Raw genomic sequence first — 19,842 nt, 5'->3', positions numbered from 1 at the left:
AAGCATCATTTACGTAAAACATCTGCACATTCAATGTGCATAAATATATAATACAAACAAGGAATATTCATTGTAGTGGATCTTTGCTTTCTGTGAATTTGAGTTATTGTATGAACCCAGTTTTAGAGTCAAAACCTGTCTATGTTCTTGTGAAATTCCCACAGTGTGAAAATTTGCAGCTTTCAAACGTAGCATAACGTGTGAAGTTAAAGCGAAAGCACTTCTAATAAACTTGTCTGAAAATATATCCGAGTCCAGTTGAAAACCATTGTGTAGCTATGATTTAGCAACATTAGCTAAAGCACCTAAAATTAGTCAAATAAGCAGTCTTGCTAATGCTATCCCTTCAGTAGTACTGTAGATATCCAACTAGAAGCTGGCCAGATTTGCTAACACAGCTAGCTAATGTTAGGTTAAGAATGCATCCAATTGAATAAAGGGCTAGAAATCTAGCCAACACTAATTCAGCTATCATACAGTACTGTGAAAAAGTCTTGGGCACCTTATTTTTTTTAGTACAAACTTTGTTATAGATTTTTATTTTATGACTCCTACATCAAGTCAGTACAAAAAAACATTTTAGATTCCCAAACATTAGTTTTCCAGCACAATATTAAAAGTTACAGAAAAATGTTTGTCAGTAAAGAAAGCAGGTTATTAAGTGGCGACATTTTTCAGACTAAAAACCCAAAGAAGTGCGACAGTCAAAGTCTCCAGAAGGACTGCGGCTGGTTCTGCAAGATGCTCAATAAAACATGTAGCTCATTTCCTTATAAAACTGCACTAATTCTACCCAAGACTACTTTTTTTTTTTTAAAGAAAAAGTCACACCAAATATTGCCGTTGTTTCATTTACTACTGTTTACTGCCCTTTATAGTATTTCTTTTAATGTAGAAACATTTAATTGCATTATTTTTGAAGGAATCTTTGCTCTACATCATTTCTTTACATGTGCCTAAAACTTTTGCATAGCACTGCATGTTATGAAATCCATCATTAGTTAGTTAATGGCATCTCATCTACCAGCACAGACTTTGAAAGAACTCAAAATGATGAAGCAGGTGATGTACAAAAGCTTAAATCTAGGTGTAATTCCTAAATTCTCCAGCAGATGTCCTGCTCTGGTCTTTGTGGTGTTGAATTTCACTTGCCAGGGGCAGTTGCTCTGTTCCAGTCCCATCCTCCTCCCACAGTGCTTTGCTGCTGGATGTTTACAGTGGGTGTAGTGGGGGGCACCGGCGAGCTGCGGCCTGGCAGGGATTGGCACAAGTTAGACCTCATTCAGCTCCAGCCTTTTTATACTTAGCTAACAAAATGGTCTCTGGCAGTTTGCTTTGAGTTGGGTTTGCATTTAACATGACAACTGCCAAGTAAATGTGTAGATATTTTTAAAATGACTAACTATTAAAGGAAAACTTCAGCAAATTCTGGACAGAAAGTTTGTACATAAAGCAGGACAGACTAAAGTGCTGCTGCAACTTGTCCATCAGTTTGGGTAGAGATTAAACAAGGGTTCTGGCACCACTATCATCAGTTAGCCAAACAGTATTGTGGGTAATGCAGGATACTGGTAACCAGTACAAACATGAAGCGAAAATGTACAAACATGCTGATCAAAAGAATTTAAAAAAAAATAATAATAAAAAAATAAAATAAAAAAAATCAACTCAAATACATCTCAAATGTATTACAAAATACATATTAGATGCCACTGTTAAACTTCAATTACGATATTAATTATATAGCTTAATATACAAGTTGTTCAGGGTTGATTTATTGCTTAAGTGTAATGCAAACCCTGGAAAATGGGGCAATACATTTTCTTAATAATGATACTCAAAGTCTCTGCCAAGTGTGGAGAAAAGCAGAGAGGCAGTGGAAAGAAGATAAGTTGCAGGTGTCTTATGACATATTGAAAGATTAAATATTTAAGTCTTTCCGGGAGAACTTTGCTGAATATTTCTTCCTCTTCCACTTTAATGAAATGTGGGGTTCCACAAGGATCTATATCGGGTCCAGTTTTATTTTCTATTTCTAGGATTCCTCTGGCCAGTATCCATCAGAAACATAAATCACCTTTATGCTGACAACACTCAGCTTTATCTCCCTCTAAATGTGGGGCATAATTTGGCCTTGAAATCACCTTTTGATTGCTTTAATAAGGTTACGGAATAGATGGCAGCCAATTTTCTCCACCTGAATGAAGCAAACACTGAAGTGGTAGTATTTGGCCCTCCAAGTTCAACTAAACATAATAATTTAGGCCTTATTAAATCTAAGGTACACAATCAGGAAAGGAGTCTTGATGTTATTTTTGATGCCGAATTAAAGTTTGATAAGCATATAAACTCTGGTTCGAGGTGGATTCTTCCAATTAAGGAGTATTGTGAAATTGAAACCCGTGTCTTTTAATGATTTGGAAATTGTCATGCATGCTTTTATTACATCCAGACTAGACTACTGTAATTCACTGTATTCATTCAGAATTCTGCTGCTAGGCTTTTGACTGGGACTAGGGAATATGCAAGTACATCACCTGTATTAACATCCCTCTATTGGCTTCCAGTGAAGTTTAGAATTTTACCATTTGTTTTTAAAAGGTATAAATGGCTATTAGAAGAAGATGATCAGCAACATATGTCCTCTAGACCATTAAGATCTTCACAGGCGTTTCAGTTAACTATTCCCAAGTCTTGTCTAAAATCAAAAGGGCTCTCAGTTGCAGCTCCTCGACTATGAGCCTACCTCTCCATATTAGATCCTGTATCTCTCTTGAGGTTTTTAAATCTCACTTAGACTCATTTATTCTCACTTGCATTCGACTGTATTTAATTTAGTTCTGGATTTGGTCTCATGCTTTTAGGTTGTATGAATTTGTTAGGTTTTGGCATGTAAAGCACTCTGGCCAACTTTTGTTTTTAAATGTGCTATAGAAATAAATGAGAGTGATTTTTTATATCATGTCAAACTAATGGTAAGAGACTCAAATGCATATATTAACCTTCAAGAAATCACATACTGCCTACAACATGAACATCTCATCCAGGACAAGCCAAAAAGCAGACACAAGGACTAGTAACACGTCTAACGCTGTTCACCAAACTAGCACAATGCAGCCACAAGACTGAACTACAATCAGTGAGCATATGGTGGAAACAAGCTGCCTGACAAACACACACTACTGATAAACATTGGCATAGGTGCATGCCTTACCCAAGCCCATGTTCTGCATAGTGGGAGATGGAGAGCGTGCGGCATGCAGGAAGGGCTCTGGCTGCCCCACATTACCTGGTCCCAGGAAGGCCCCCATAAAGTCTTGAGGCTTTGCGGCAGATGGAGCCGACCCGAACAGGTCAAAACCTGCAAAAGTAACAAACTGTCATATCAACCTCAGACTCAGTTTTTAGCAGGATGTTGGTGTTCTGGACAACCTGCTGGGGTAAGTTTCATTTATTTTAACAATAGGCAATAAGGCAGCTTAACAGAAACCATATCCAATTCTGGTTGATGCCATAGAGTAAGATTTTTTGATTAATCAAAATGGCACGGTTTTCCAAATGTAGGTCACCCAGCCAAAACATTTTTGATGTTCAGTGTTTGCTTCTCAACCGCACCATAAAGCTACATAAATCACCAAATGATCCCGATTGTCCAAAATGGCTACATCTACAACACTGTCATCATTTTGTTGTTTCCAGCTCTGTCTGAAGTTTGCCTTTCATGGTGTTTTGTGGGCATCAATAACTACATGAGTTGTGTTGTGAACGCAGGTGGTAATTTACGAGTGGTTGACATTTATCAACATGCTCACATGAATACTTAGAAAACCATGATTACACAAACTGGTGGGAATGGTTAGTTTGGCTTTCAAAAAAAATATAGGCCATTTTACTACATGGCTGCTAAATGAGGTCCAGTGCTTACAGAGTTTTTGGGCGAGGTAAACACATTACTTGCTAAAGTAGCTACATTAACTTTGCCACTTTACTGCAAAGCCAAAGAAGCAAACTTGCATGTAGGTACAAATTATTTCCAAATTATTTCAACTGACCAAAGTATTCTTAAAACAGATGTTCTGTGGATTCAATTGACATCCATTTTCCTGTTGCCTTTTACTTGCTATAATGATCATACTCCAGTAAAAGGCTACACAGAGTTTAAAAAGGATCTAGAAAGCATGCTCACTGTCTGTAGGTCTAGGTGAGGGGCAAGGTGAACTTGAGGAGGTGGTCCTTTTAGGAGTAGACTGGGCAGAGGTGGGGCCACTGGATAACTGAGAGGCTGGAGCTCCAAACAGATCTCCCAGCAGGTCTGTGGTGGTGTTAGTGGTGGTATGAGGCTGTGGGGAAGTTGGAGGAGGCTGAACACCACCTCCGTCCAGGCCCAAGAGGTCAACGTCCTCAGCAGGCGGAGGGGGAGCAGCAGGCTGAGCCTCAGCTCTACTGGCCCCTTTGGCTTTCTCGCCACTGCCGCCGCTCTGCTGGCTAGAGAGTGAGAGCATGTCATCATCGGAGGGCTCGCTCTCCTCATTCGGGCCCACACGGCCCCCCTGGGCCCCTTGAGCCAGTGCTGGATCTAAACACAATAAGCCAATAAATTTCAGACTTAATTAGGAGTCAGAAATATCTAGAAGGCTCTAAAATCAGGGGTTTATCTCCAGAGATTTTAAAGCTTGAGGATTGTTTAACAGACTCAATACTGTGCTAGAGACAGACTTGTGTTTGAGTAAGTATATTTATTGACTGTACAGTCTGTTATAGCCATGGAGTTCCAATTTTGTTACTGTACGTCACCTGCAAGAGCGAGAGCATCCTTGTGTTCCTGGTGGCAGGTGAACAGCAAGTTTGGGCTCAGGTCTTTGGTGGGGAACTGTTCCCAGGGTGGTGTGAGATCCTTCTGCTTGTCAGTATTCTCCACCTCAATCTCCAGCAGCACTTGGAAAAGCTGAGGATACTTGTCTGGAGAATCGCACGCATCCAACTCGGACCTGAACACATGTGTGAGTATTTATTAGATAAAGCAGAGAAAGTATGGAGTATGTTTTAGATAAAGCCACAGCGAAGTATTCTAGAGTGGTGGCTCAGGGGTTCAGGTTCTCAGCATATGTTTGGCCCAGCATATTGTGTCTTTTATTAAATGCAAGTCATTTGAGATAAAAGTGTCAGCAAAATGAATACATGTAAATGGTGCCCGAATAAAGCACAAGCATTGATCGAGACACATTTTGGCTTCATTAGTGTATCTTCGATTAAAAAGCAGACAGAGAACTGTTAAAGCTTACTTCATAAACTTTAAGTCTGTTGTGCCGGGGGCAATGAAGCCTGTATGGAACTGAATCTGGAATATCTGTGTGTTGGTCACCTGCAACAAAACAAGCATTTAAATCAAACATACTGTAATAACCAGAACATTAGTGTTACTAATGTTACTAATGTTATTAATCCACTTTATACCACAGCAATGTTGAAATCTTGATTCGGATTGGTCAGAAGGTGTTGATTAATGCAGAGAAACTATCCTTGAAAATCGAACTTGACAGTGTCTCTGTTGTACTTTATTTCCATCTGAAAAGACAGGAGAAAACGCAATTCTTCTTTGATGTCCTGTCCTCACCTTGGCTTGTAGGGCATGGGAGCGCATGTGGTAGGCTGAGATCACGACATCGCCTTGGACACTCACTCCCAGGTTGAAGACCACCTTTCCCTCGTGCACCCTGTACTCCCTGGATGGAAGAGAACATCAGGATCATTCATGTGATACTGACTACTCGAAATATTCATGGAATACTACTACGCAAAATATTACAGGCTCTATGTTAATGCAGCCACAGACCTAATTTGGTGGTTTACACCAGAGCATGGTTAATTTGTTTGGGTGTAAAGTAAATGGTTCCTGTTTTAGCTCAGTTTCTCGTTCAGTGATCAGAAATAAACGCATTTCCACTGATGTGGGTGGATAGGTTACATTTATCGCCTGCTGGGGCCCTGTTTAGCACAGAGGCGAGGTGAAAAGTGGTTGTTTTTTTTTTTATTTTAGGCAAAGCTCAAAAGGTATCATCAGTCTCACCATACTTTTAATAGTATATTATATTATCCATCCATCCATTTTCTATACCGCTTACCCTTCAGGAACCTGGAGCCTATCCCAGAGAGCATGGGGCACAAGGCGGGGTACACACTGGATGGGGTGCCAATCCATCGTAGGGCACAATCACATACATATTAACACACCCATTCACACACTACAGACTTTGGACATGCCAATCAGCCTACCATGTATGTCTTTGGACTGGGGGAGGAGACCGGAGTACCCGTAGGGAAACCCCCTGCAGCACAGGGCAGCAGAAGGAATAGAACCCCCAACCCTGGAGGCATGAGGCGAATGCGCTAACCACTAAGCCCCTGTGCACCCCTGTTATTTAAACCACCATTGTGAATCACAAAGTAGGAATATTATAATGAACAGAACATCACATTCTTTAAATTATCAGAATGTTTAACCAAAAAAAAAAAAAAAATTAAACACATGACTCAAATTTATAAGGTATGGAATTAAGCAATATAAATGCCATGTCCTAGGGGCACACTTGTTTTGATAGAGAATCAGAAGACCTAATTTGTCAGTGACATATGTATATGTATGATAGTCCAGGTGTAATTATGATCATTATACTTTAATGCCCATAATCACAGAAGCAATACATTTCTAATAACATGTGCAAGACTAAAGATGCTTCTTACATCCTCTTGCCCTTGCCTGTCTGGCCTGAATCCAAACATGGAAGTAACCTTCTGAACACATTGTACTTTCTCCCAAAAACATACAACTCCTTGAAGTCATACATTTTCATTTCTCCATTTCCTTAAAACAATCTGTTCTTCCTCAGATTTTAACTGCTATGTTCACAGAACAGTTAGTATGTTAGTAAAACCTGATTTCCTCCATACACCTTGTGTGGAAAATGGTTTCACATGGAGCTAGTGTGTTGTCTGGCGTACCTCATCCTCTCATACTCCTGAGCTGTGGAGAAGATCTTTGTCTCGCCGAGCAGGACGTCGCAAAAAGGTCGACAGCCACTCCGCTGTTTGTTGAAGCAAGGTATGGGATTCATTGTGACAGCTTTGATTACCAGCGGTTTGGAGTGGGGCAATGTGGGCTTCTCTGAAACCATGCTACACATGTAGCCTACGTACCTGATCAAACACACACAAAAGTATGCCTGTCAACATATGCTTCCATCCAGATTCCCTCCCATAATTCCTTCTGAAAGATTCTGCCTCTCTAAGATACTCTTTTTATACCCAATCATGTTACTGACCTGTTGCCAATTAACCTAATTAGTTGCAAAATGCTCCTCCAGCTGTTTCTTTTTATTAACACTTACTTTTCCAGCATTTTATTGACCACGTCCCAGCTTTTTTTTTTTTTAGACGTATTGCGGCCATAATCATCAACAAGATCACCTTCTTTTTTTTTTTTCTTAAAATGGTACATTTACTCAGTTTAAACATTTTATATATGTGTTCTATTGTGAATAACATATGGGTTTATGAGATTTGCAAATTATTACGTTCTGTTTTAACTGACGTTTTACTCAGTATCCTAACTTTTTTGGAATTGGGGTTGTAAGATTTCTTAAAAAAAAAAAAAAGACTCAGTACTTTTGTTAAAAATAAATAAAAAAATCTAAAGTGTTAGATATAAGCTTATCATTATCTGATTCAACAATTATTAGCCATACTTCTCAAACACCTTTTAGCCACAAAAACCTTTAAAAATGATAAGAATATGTTACTCCAATTAAAAATCCAAAAAATTGTGATTTTTTTTCTGCAAGAAAAACAAAGCAAAAAACAAAACTGTGACCTATGCAAGCTAGCTTTCAACTAGAAAAACCCTAACCATGAGCTGATCACTGATTGTCTCTGTAATTAGAAAAGATTTAATACAATCTTATAGCTTATTATTTTGCAAGCTAACACTAATTATTAGGCATTAGCAAAAAAAAAAAAAAAAGTCATTTTATTTTGTAAGTTATTTAATGGCACATAAGTAAAACAGCAAATGGGGGGGGGGGTCAATGTATATATATTTTTAAGCAGGTAATAATAAAGATCAGTTCCTAGGGTATTTATATAGTTTATTGGCCATTTTTTATTTTAATTGTAATTATGTTTTGGGTTAAAAAGTATTCTGACTGCTGCTTCCTAGTTTTGAACTATTTATACCTCCTGTGTGAGGGCCACAGGCCTGATCCGGGTTTCTTGGCGCTGAGCAGTTGCATGGCAGGTACCGGGTTAGTGAAAAGGTGGCAGAAGCAGAACATGGCACAGACCAGAACACCAGAAGGACCCCTGCCATCCTGAGAGACACAGAGACACACTATTATGACAAATTCAAACTCAAAATATGGTTTACACAGGTTTCTGTAAGAAAATGTATTTATTTTTTTACTAAACCTACCAATCTAAAAACTTAATATACTGTACTGATAATGCAGTTGTATAATATTTTTCCACAGTTGTGCTGTTAAATCTCATCTTGAAATTTTGTATACATAGAAATATAAGTGTCAGTCTACATTTCCCATATCAGCCCATAACCTCATTACATGACCTCCATTCAAGCGCCTGTGCCCAGTGATTACTAATGAAACTCACCTGTTTTCAATCACACTGCTCCCTTTAAATAAGCCGGAATGGTATTACTGCCTGAAGTCTTGCGCAATAGTATTGCGTTTGTGGTGAAATTGAGCTGCATGTGGCCTGTGCATGTGGCCTGTGCATGTGGCCTGTGCATGTGGCCTGTGCATGTGGCCTGTGCATGTGGCCTGTGCATGTGGCCTGTGCATGTGGCCTGTGCATGTGGCCTGTGCATGTGGCCTGTGCATGTGGCCATTAGGGCCTGTTTCATGTTTATTGATTTATACTTCATTAGTTTATGCCTGATCATTATCCTGCCTTGTGATTTTTTTTTTTTTTTCTTCCCCAAGTTTCTTTCATAAGTATTGCTTTAGCCCTTTGGTTTGTCTGCTACACTGGTTTAAAAATTTTTTTTTAAAAAAAGTTCTTACTTCTATATTTCTGCTTTATGACAACTTGTAGATCTGGGTAATGTGGTACTGTTTCAGAAGTTGTCCCAAGTGCTTAGACATTTATATATGCAATTGATTACAATAGCAGCAACACAAGCTAAAGTTTAATGGTCTTGTTTCATTTATAAGCACACAGCTTTTTGCTATTTTAATCATTTGAAAGCACAGTAAGCCCCTCCTCTCTATTTTTATTGGTTGCCATGCTTAAACAACTACATTTACTTTTGCCGTCTGGCTTGCTCTGATTCAGTAATGAAATCAACAATATCAGATTTTCAGTCACATCAATAAAACAAAAACTTCTACTGTTGACCAACATGCTGCTTTGAGTGATTTCTATTATTGTCCTCTATAAACAGATGTTTGTGCAGAAATTTGACTGAATAAACGCTGTCTTCAAGAAAATCCCAACAGTAACTGAAAATGCTTAAATATACACCACATAAATACACTGAAAGATAAACTTAAGGAGACATAAACTCTCAAATACAACTCAGGAGAATTTAAAGAGTTTTGAGCTGAAAAGCTGTGATGTAAATCGAAATGTTCAGCAGGATGAGAAGAACTAACGTGGAAATGAGTATAAACCTGACGGTGCAATCAGATGTGTTGTGTTTCTTGTCTTACCGAGCAAGTGATCACACACACGTTCTTGGGGTTCTGCTTGAGCCAGTTGTGCATGTTCTTACACACAGCAAACAGGTTGTGAAGGCTCGGGGCTTGTCTGGATGGCCAATTGCATTCAGACACCTGAAGAGAGAATTGAGAGACGATGATATGAAGCAGAAAATGCTTGAGTAATTCAGTAACAGGGTAGAAAGAGCTAACAGCTCTCACTGTAATCCTGAAGTAACCATCACTGAGCAAACGAGAAACATGTGAAGTCTACACGTAAATACACTGTTGTATTGATGCAATCGTATCAAACGAGACGTGTGTGCAGAGGGAGCGTGTGTGCAGTTAATCTGTGCATTATTTAATCAGTGCACAGAAATGAGCCTATGCAGAATTCACTGCATGACTATATTTAAAAGTCTATTGACAAAGCCATCACGACAAACATCATGAGATGCTATTTATAGTGAACTCATTAGGAGTGTATTTATAGTAGCGGGTAGGTGATATGGAAAGAATATCAGGATAATAGAAGGCATTTTCCCAATGCATGATATATCTAACACTTAGGCTTGCAAACAAGGTGTCACCAAACCCATACATTAACCATGCTACATTCATTGATTTCAAATTTAATAAATTAACAGTGTAGCTTTTATAGGTGTTCAAATGTTTATAAATTACGCACATAGGTATTCTGACTTCAGAAACAAAATATGCCATGCGGAAATTTATGTTTGTACACTCAATACACTCAAAAAACTATAGAAGGCTACTTGAGGCCAATATTAGATTCATAATATGACACCATTAATTAATTAATACTATCATCTCTGTAAAGGCAACAGAAAGGTGTTTTGTTTTTTTTGATGTATCGAGAAGACACGATCTTAATCTGAGACATCGTCCTCTTAATCTTGAGGACTGATTATTCTTAAAACCATGGGCATGTTTTCTTTACGGGACAGCACATCAAACTAATTCAAAATATCCAATCAAAAGTATGATAAAATAGCTTGCGTCATATGATTTCATGACCTTGATTCAGTATCTTGTGGGTTCATTAAGTGGTGCATCTGAGTAACTGTCATCGCACAATAAAAAAAAATTAAATGATAACAGGATGTGCTGAATCAAATGCTATCTTATAAGCTTCTGAAATGACGGTTGAAGCCATATTGTTAAATATGGCAGTTCAGAAACTGACTTCAGCAGGTGCTTAGGCCATCTATGAACAGACGTAACTTTCCCCACATAAATACTGACATAATCTTTGGTCAGAAGTCACCGACATAAGTCGCCATCTCTGAATGTCATTTTAAAGATATCTTAGAAAGCCTGGGATTTAAAACATTCTTCACTTCTTTGTCATGTTTAGTCGCCAAGCAGGGGTGGACAAGGTCATAAATTCGTGAAGCAAGGTGCAAAGCTCCAAAGTGCTTGCCCAGTCGTATATTATGCTAACCCATTAGCCCAATTAACTACTCTAAAAACAGTCAACGCTGATGAAGCAAACATGGTGAATTGTATATGTGCCCTCAACAAAAAGGTCATAGTCTTTGGCTATGAGCTGTGGTGTTCTCTTGCCATTTTTAAAGATGTTTTTTACTTAAAGCGCACCTATTATGGTCTAGAAACGTGCCTAATTTTGTTTTAAATAGATTTGCATGCATCTGAAGTCAAAAAACACTTTAACATGCTCATAATTTAAATTGCAGCATTACCTTTTTTCCCCAGTGTCACAAACGACTCGTTCAATGATTCCTTCTAAACTCCTCCTTTCAGAGAGCATACTACCGCTGTCAGCGTGTGTCGAAAAGGAAACGCCCATACCCATATCCATACCATATCTAATATCAGCCCCCTCTGTAGGCGAGCAGCCGATGAAGACCGGAGGCGGGGCTTTTTGTTACAAACCTACGTAGGTTAGTACAGGAAGTAAGTCTGGAATCACTAACGACTCGATTCAGCTGTTCAGAATCGGTTCCTTCTTTTGGGAGTCAATAACTTCGTTTGTCGTGCGCTTTGATTTTTTAAACTTTGCAGATGTTTTTACATTCACAAACAGCTCTATAACACACTACATGAAAGGTAATATTTGAAAAACCATAATAGGTGCACTTTAACATTAGAGATGATGCCGTATAGTGCTAGAGTTACAACACTGGTTGTGTGCTATACTTGTATTGTGCTGTATAAATGTGCTGGCTCAATGGTTAAGGTTCTGGGTTACTGATCAGAAGCAGCGGCCAAGCTGCCACTATTGGGCCCTTGAGCAAGGCCTTTAACCCTCTCTGCTCCAGGGGTGCCATATCATCTCTGACCCCAGCTTCCTAACAAGCTGGAATATACGAAGAAAAGAATTTCACTGTGCTGTAATATATATGTGACAAAATAAAGGCTTCTTCTATACATGTATTGTATTTTGCTCAGTTCAATAGTCACTGGTTCAATATCCTGAATCTAGAAACATTGTCTAGTGTCCATTCAAGCATATTAATACACTTAGTAAAAGTACTTCCTAACAACGTCCACACCACGTCCTCAGTGAGTGTGCATAGAGCAGAAGATCAAGGTGCTGTGCACCACTGAGAAATATATGAACCAATTGGGGTATGTTATGTTTAAACAAATCTATTCAATGAAAAGGTTTCTTTTTTGCGAAAGTCGAGTTTTTCTTTCTCTGAGTGTTGGACCACTGTAGTGAAAAAAAAACACTGTTGCCTGTTATATAAACAGCCCACTGAACATGCCTTGTCCTCCTGGAAACATCGAGAGAAAAATAATCTGGGCTGAGTTTCCCAAAAGCATTGCAAAGTAAAGATTTACTGGTAGAGAGAGTGTTCAATGTGATACTCGTTCTACCATGCAACCATAATCTTTGTACTGCGGTGCTTTTGGGAAACTCAACCCTGCTTGTCTGCTTGTCTCGGGAGCCTTGGCTACTAATTTGTTCATCCTTGCCAAGAAATTAGCACCACCCTCAGCAAGAATAAAGCTGTTTAACTTCCTCTTTTCATTAAATGAAATGCAGGAGGTACAGTATGAGGCATATCTAATCTTTCAACAGAGGCAGTGGGCTTGGTTAGAAATGAGAAAATCAAGAAGGAATGTAATGATTTCTACAGAAATAGAGTTTAACCTCAGGTCAGTGTTTTGCTACTGTAACAGTAATGTGGTGAAAATTCTGAGGAAAGCCTGTTGGATTCTCGCAATATCAATATTACCTCCTCTTATTTGCTGCCGCGTCTCATTCAGCCACTGTAAAGAAATCAGGCTTAGGAATGACTCACTGCGCTATCATAGAATCATTTTAAAAAAGGAAACGCTTTCTAAAGTCTTCCATTACTCAGCCTTTGTTTGCACAACCCCACAGAGACTTTCTCAGCACCTCTGTTAGTTAAGTCAGAACAGAGAAAGTTCCTCAAGGCTTGAACTGTGAACATTCAGATGAGTCGTCTCACCCTGTTGGAAAACTTGGCTCCACGGTAGTTCCTCTGGGACAGGTTGAAAACAGTGTAATGATCGGCATGACGCGAGTCCAGAAAAGAGCGGATATCCTCCACGTGGTTCCTGTAGCCCAACTCCACAGCCTCCGCAGGATATGACATCACTGATAGAGCATGAAAAGGGATAAGTACAGTCAGAAGATGAGGTCATAATCTGCTTTAACTCCAAGCACTGAATTTATTAGCTACCGCGATCATCAACGGTGTTAAGCTTTGAGATCGGATCAGGTTATTGTGTGCATTCGGATCTAACACATCTGAGGCCATAATGGTTTTTTAAAATAACCCAAAGATTCCATTCAGAGCAGGTCACAAATATTTATTTATAGAAGTGAGGAGTGAAATGAGGTCTACTACTGTTTGTCGGGCGAATAAGTCTGAAAGAATGAAGCAAAATGTGTAGAGAGAGCAAACACAGCACTATCACATGAAGCTTCTGAGTGACCTCTCGCCCACTGACATGGCAGACAGAAACGGAAAGGAAAAAAGAGAGATAGATGGAAATGCTTTATGAAATAGGTGTTTAGATGTGTTTAAATCCTCACCTATGATACGTGATGTGATGTAGGCAATGTCCAGCTCTCCTTTGGTGTAGCTAGTACACAAACAACAAACAGACACACATTGAGTCTTACACTTTTAGCATTTACTTACAGTGCTGCATACTGTGTCCATACTGCTTCCTAATTAACATGACTTTTCAAGTCAGACGGTACACACCAGCAAAGAAGATGAAAAAAAAAATCGCCAAAAGCATTATTCATACACATGCTTGGGCAGTAATGATGAAATAAAACAAGTGCTTAACCAGGGGTGTCCAAATAGATTATGTGTCCAGGGCAGGCTATCATTAAAAAAAAATAAAAAATTCTTTATTGCCAAGTGGGCAGCTGATGTGGCTGTCTCCAGCATTTCTCTTTCAAAGAGACATTGTTTCTAATGGCTCTCGCTCCCCAAAAGATATTTTCCGTTTTATATTTAAGGAATAAAACACTTCGAGACATGCTGTTTTTTTGAGGAAAATAATAAAAAACGAGGTGGTGTGATGAACCCCAAAGCACAGCTGAGATACTGTTAACACAGCAAAGTCGATTAGTTTCTTATAACAGCACATCCCAAAACTGTTTTCTTCCTGTTAAACCACAGCAATTTGCCAACAATTTCAATTTTTAAATATAGCTGCAAGCAGCGATTAAAGGGGCCAAGCACCAAAGCGCAGCAAGAGCAATGAAGAACACTAAGGGTAATAGAATGTACATGAATGAATAAAAGATAGGTTTAGAAGCACAGCTGAGAATAAGATTGAACAGGAAATTAACAGAACAGAGGCATTTATTTGCATGCCAAGAGGTTAAAAGGTTAGTGCAATGCTGAGCCACAGAAGAAAGGAACCGAATAACACTGGATTACAGCCATTTTTAAGAACTGGCAACAGCCAGGAATCAACCCCAGGACCTCTAGAACTGAAGCTTGTCGTTTATCACAGTGCACCACACAGAGAACACATGTTTGTGCTGATGCTGAGGAGAGCTTCCAAGGTGAAGCTCAAAAACGCATTAGTTAGAATGTTAACAGATACTGGATTATAACCTTTGAACAAATAAGAATATCAAACTTCTGTTCAGTGATTTTTGTGTGGCTCTGTCCACTGATCATCTTAGCCAACTTTGGTACGAATTGGGCCAAATTTGAACGAGGAGTAGTGAAAAAACTTAATACTCTGCATTTCAAAATGGTGACTACTGTAAAGGGTGGAGTCTTAATGTAAGATATGGATTGTGATCAGCATGAGGAGAGTAATCTGATTAACTAAACTTCTTTTCTATAGGACAAAGTGTTGAATTATAACCATCTGAAAAGTGAATATTTGAACTAGAGGTGGCGCTATAGCGTTGGACCTAGAGACCCCATAATTAGTCTACATCCTATTCAAGGTCATATGTATGAGTGTGCCAAACTTCATCGTTTTCTTACTTATGGTTCACAGGGCTGCCATAGACTCCCATTGGGGAAGAAGAAGAAGAAGAAGAAGAAGAAAAGTAATGGATACAATAGGTGCCTACGCACCTTTGCTGCTTGGCCCTTAATTATCACTGAATGACACTTTCTAATTTTTGACCATTTACAGTTACATTTAATGTTATGGAATGTCTGCAAAACAAGTAAGTTCCACTTATCACTTATTTTACAGGAATTTTAAACAGTTCATCCCTCACCAGCCTCTGTTTTTTCCTGTCTCTTAAAGGTAATATGACAAAAAACAACGCTTGTTATGACACCATGCTTGTCTAAGAAACAAGAAAAAGCAAAGTCCTCTATGCTGAAGACTTAAAAAATGTAATGTAGAAAATGTACTGACTGTTACAAGGCACTGACACTGGAGACTTCTTCAATAAAGTGAGAGATAATCCATGGCTAGGTGTGCATTAAAATCCTGCAATCCCTTACTTTATTGACATAGTCTCCAATGTCAGTGCCTTGTAACAGTCAGTACATTTTCTACATTTGCCATTGTATGCAACTGTAACTGTATGTTACTACGGTTACAGTTGTTTATAGGCAGCACATTCATTTAGAACGGCGATTAAACTGACTGGAACTACCTGTGCATTATACGATTTGAACGCTCACCTTCCAGCCAATCAGAGTCGAGTCTTCAGACAGACCATGGTATAATGTTAAATAAAGGACAACTTACACAATGCTTTACCCCACCGATGGAAACAACAATGTTTTTCTTTGACACGGTTTCTTAACAACACGTTTTCTTAATCCATTTATTATTAGGATTAGATCATGTGGAACAATAACGTACCGTACCGCACAGCTTCAAATTTGAGAATTCAACAGTAATTTTTAATGCAGTCTGCTACAATTAGTTCATATACTTCTCTGTGCCACGACACTGTAGCTGGAACTCATTATGCTTATGCCAGTTGAACTGCATACGTCAAGTGAATATGCATTCAAGTTATTTTTATGAGCTGGATAAGTTTTTAAAAAAACCTTCAGCGCATGCTGGTATAGGAAAATATTCAACGATGGGGTAGTTACCAAGAGTTACTCTTACCACCCGAAAATTAGCCTATTTTGTTATAACGGCATGTCCCAAAGTGGTTTATTTCTTACTTATCCAGCTAATAAAATATAGTTAGAATGAACCTTCACTCTCTAACCTTTTATTAGTACAGGAAATAAATGATAACTTCATACTGTCATGTCTGATACATTGAAGTATGATAATAACTAAAGTTTCTGGGTGACCAAAAAAATGCGACTGGACAAGAACAATGGCACTTTCACTTGCCTAGCTAATGCAATTATGATTCATCCATGCTTCCCAGCTACCAGAAATTTCTGAAAGCCTTTAGCAATCACATTCATGCAATTTACGTTTTCATTTAAAGCGTTATCCTGGTCAGGGTGTATCCAGGAAACAAGTGAGTGAGATGGGAATGTACCCTGGATGGGACACCAGTCCATAACAGGGCACATTCATACACTAATTCATACCTAGGGGCACACACACAGACACAGGGCTTGAGAAACTACAGCATAGGATCATAACTCATACAGATTAACCCAAAAACATTTTTTTTTTTGTTCTTGAAAACTATAAGTCATATATCTGTGTAATAAAAGTGATGTACATGCACCACTTGCCTCATTACACAGAAGCTGGTCTGTTCTTATGGAGCAGATAAGTCACATGAGTAAACTGCTGAAGTCTCCAATCCTTCTAATCAGATAATATAGTATATCAACAGTCTGCTGATCTAGGCTTCTGTGTTAACAGGATATGAATGAGCGTGCACACACACACACACACACCAGCACCTACCATGAGGGCTAGGTGATAGAAATACAGAGATTAAAACTTAATAAAAATAAAAATAAAAAACACACATAAAAAAAGACAACACTGTAAATATGATAACCACAACAGCATTTTTTTCCCCATTTTAAGCTCTTTAGTTATGCATGTACCGAAGCTATTCCTGGGTCAAACACAGTCACATGACCAGCAAATCTCAAAGCATGCTGGGGGTTAAATAAGGATATAAAACTCAGAGCGTTCTAACAGATATGTGTTAGAGCTGCACAATATGGCATATGGCAGTTTTATTTTTGCACACTGCGACTGAATTTTGTGTGGATCAAATCAATAGCCTGGATCCCAATAAAAACGGTTTGTTACAGAGCTTCCTTGCAGATTACGGGCATCTACACCGATCAGCCATAACATAGCAACCACTGAAAGGTGACGTGTATAATATTGATTATCTTGTTACAATGGCACCTGTCAAGGGGTGGGATGTATTATGTAGCAAGTGAACAGTCAGTTGGAAGCAGGAAGAATGGGGTAGCATAAGGATCTGAGTGACTTTGACAAGGGTTAAATTGTGCTGGCCAAATTGTGATGACTGGGTCAGAGCATGCCCAAAAAAGCAGGTCTTATGGGGTGTTCCTGGTATGCAGTGGTTAGTACCTACGAAAAGTGGTCCCAGGAAGGACAACCGGTAAACCGGTGACGGGGTCATGGGCGCCCAAGGCTCACTGATGCATGTGGGGAGCGAAGGCTAGCACGGCTAGTCCGATCCCACAGAAGAGCTAATGCAGCACAAATTAGTCAAAAAGTTCATGCTGGATATGATAGAAAGGCGTCAGAACACACAGAGCATCACAGCTTGCTGCATATGGAGCTGCGTAAATTCAGACTGGTCAGCATGTCCACGCTGACCCCTGTCCACCGCCGAAAGCTCCAACATGGGGCACATGAGCATCAAAACTGGATCATGGAGCAAAGTTAGAAGGTGGCCTGGTCTGATGAATTATGTTTTTGTTTACATCATGTGGACAGCCGAATGCATGTGTGTGTCGCTTACATGGAGAAGAAAGCAAGCCAGTGGAGGAAGTGTGATGCTCTGGGCAATGTTCTGCTGAGAAACCTTGGGTCCTGGCATTCATGTGGATGTTACTTTTGCACGTACCACCTACCTAAACATTGCTGCAGACCATGTACCCCCTTCATAGCATGGTATTTCCTAATGGCAGTGGCCTCTTTCAGCATGATAATGCGCCCTGCCAGACTGCGAAAACGGTTCAGGAATGGTTTGAGGAACATGACAAAGAGTGCAAGGTGTTGACTTGGCCTCCAAATTCCCCAGAGATTTGCTGGTAAAGGATTTGCTGGTGGCGTCTTGGTGCCAGACACCACAGCAAGACTTCAGAGGTCTTGTGGAGTCAACGGGTCAGAGCTGTTTTGGCACAATAGTGACCTACACAATATTACGAAGGTGGTTTTAATGTTATCGTGCTACTCTAATATACGGTATGTTGGATGATAAATTTCACAGAAATACATATGAGTCAGTGGTTATAAAAGTAAACTTGTAAGATTGGCATCAGGTGTATATAACTATCATGGAGAACTTTTACCTACTTTGTTATGTCCTTTGTTATGTTTTTTTTTTAGTTAGCAAGCTAGGAAAGACCTTGTATTTCATTTTCTTTCATTTTGTATTAGTTTAGATTAGGATTTTTCCACACTCCGAAAATATAACCAGCAGACAACTGTATAAATCAAAAGGAGAGAAGTTTGTTCCTCCTCTGCAGGGACAGCACACCTCAGCAATACAGCAGCAGGACGTTATCATTTCAGCTATACAACACAACTGAGCCCCTGATCAGAGAAGCTGTAGCGCTTTTATAGTGAGGTGTAAACAGTAGAACAGTTTCTCTTATGTTACAAAATAATGAACATTCATAACTGTATAGAAAGTGTGTATACAAGTCTCTACATCTTCTTAAGCTTCAGAAGGTGGTTCCCTATAACCTTAAGCAACTAATGAGAATGAGCATATAAAAACAGTCATTAAAAAAGATAGCACAGAGAAGCAAAATTCTCCAACATTAGATTGTTTTCCTTCAGTATACTTCCTGATTTGTTTTATTTGAAAGTTTAAGTTTAAGTTTGTTGTGGAAAAGTTGTTCGATTGTGCAGTTCTGGAAACCATTAAGGCACAGGTGTTTCTTGTTCTTTTTCTATCAGGGCCTTACCCTGGACTGGGCTGTAATAATACGGAAAACCTGATTTTTTATCTTGCCTTTATCTCATGATCAACACGGCTGTATCTCATGATCAATATGGCTGTAATATAAGTTTAAAAGAAACAAACAAATTCGAATAATAAATGAGATTTGGAAAACTATCACTCCATTCATGGGACAGTTTTGGGCTGCCACCCAAATGACAAACATGAGACACGACTGGCCTACTTTAGTGTGTCAGACAGGGCTTTTGTGTTATGCTGTTCGTTTCCAGTGTTGCTACGGTGCTGATTTAGCAACAAGGAATTTGCGGGGCTTATTTGAGCAAAGAGGACTCCACTGTGAAGGAAGAAGGAAAGACAGCACTGTGGAGGAAGAAGAACCACACTAATGCACCTTTCTGTTTTCGGTATCAAAATGACAGAAATAATGCCTGACTCCTCATCCTTTTTCACTGGGAGTTTTCTTTCCTCTCTCTACTTAAATTACATTGATTTGGGGTCTGATGTTGTCTTTATAATCAAATGTGGCAACGATTAGAATTAAGAAACTCCTTTCTATACATCAAGGGG

At 39.1% G+C, this 19,842-nt stretch overlaps 1 protein-coding gene across 6 annotated transcripts in view; it reads right to left on the bottom strand.

The window, feature by feature from the left end:
- Nucleotides 1-19,842, bottom strand: part of dnajc6 (DnaJ (Hsp40) homolog, subfamily C, member 6) — a 54,556-nt gene that overhangs the window by 8,014 nt on the left and 26,700 nt on the right. For 5 of the 6 annotated variants that reach the window (XM_053635894.1, XM_053635892.1, XM_053635896.1 and 2 more), the window contains 11 exons: nucleotides 13,765-13,814; nucleotides 13,175-13,323; nucleotides 9,723-9,845; nucleotides 8,230-8,363; nucleotides 7,000-7,194; nucleotides 5,615-5,723; nucleotides 5,283-5,362; nucleotides 4,795-4,988; nucleotides 4,187-4,576; nucleotides 3,215-3,361; nucleotides 1,153-1,251 (listed from right to left, as the gene is read on the bottom strand). In XM_053635894.1, coding sequence (XP_053491869.1) covers nucleotides 1,153-1,251; nucleotides 3,215-3,361; nucleotides 4,187-4,576; nucleotides 4,795-4,988; nucleotides 5,283-5,362; nucleotides 5,615-5,723; nucleotides 7,000-7,194; nucleotides 8,230-8,363; nucleotides 9,723-9,845; nucleotides 13,175-13,323; nucleotides 13,765-13,814 — 1,670 coding nt within the window. The remainder of the gene's footprint in view (nucleotides 1-1,152; nucleotides 1,252-3,214; nucleotides 3,362-4,186; nucleotides 4,577-4,794; nucleotides 4,989-5,282; nucleotides 5,363-5,614; nucleotides 5,724-6,999; nucleotides 7,195-8,229; nucleotides 8,364-9,722; nucleotides 9,846-13,174; nucleotides 13,324-13,764; nucleotides 13,815-19,842) is intronic. The other variant, XM_053635893.1, reaches the window with a different exon arrangement.

Source organism: Ictalurus furcatus, chromosome 11 (assembly GCF_023375685.1).
Source record: "Ictalurus furcatus strain D&B chromosome 11, Billie_1.0, whole genome shotgun sequence".
Lineage (NCBI taxonomy): Eukaryota > Metazoa > Chordata > Actinopteri > Siluriformes > Ictaluridae > Ictalurus > Ictalurus furcatus.
This window is presented reverse-complemented; position numbering and strand designations above follow the sequence as displayed.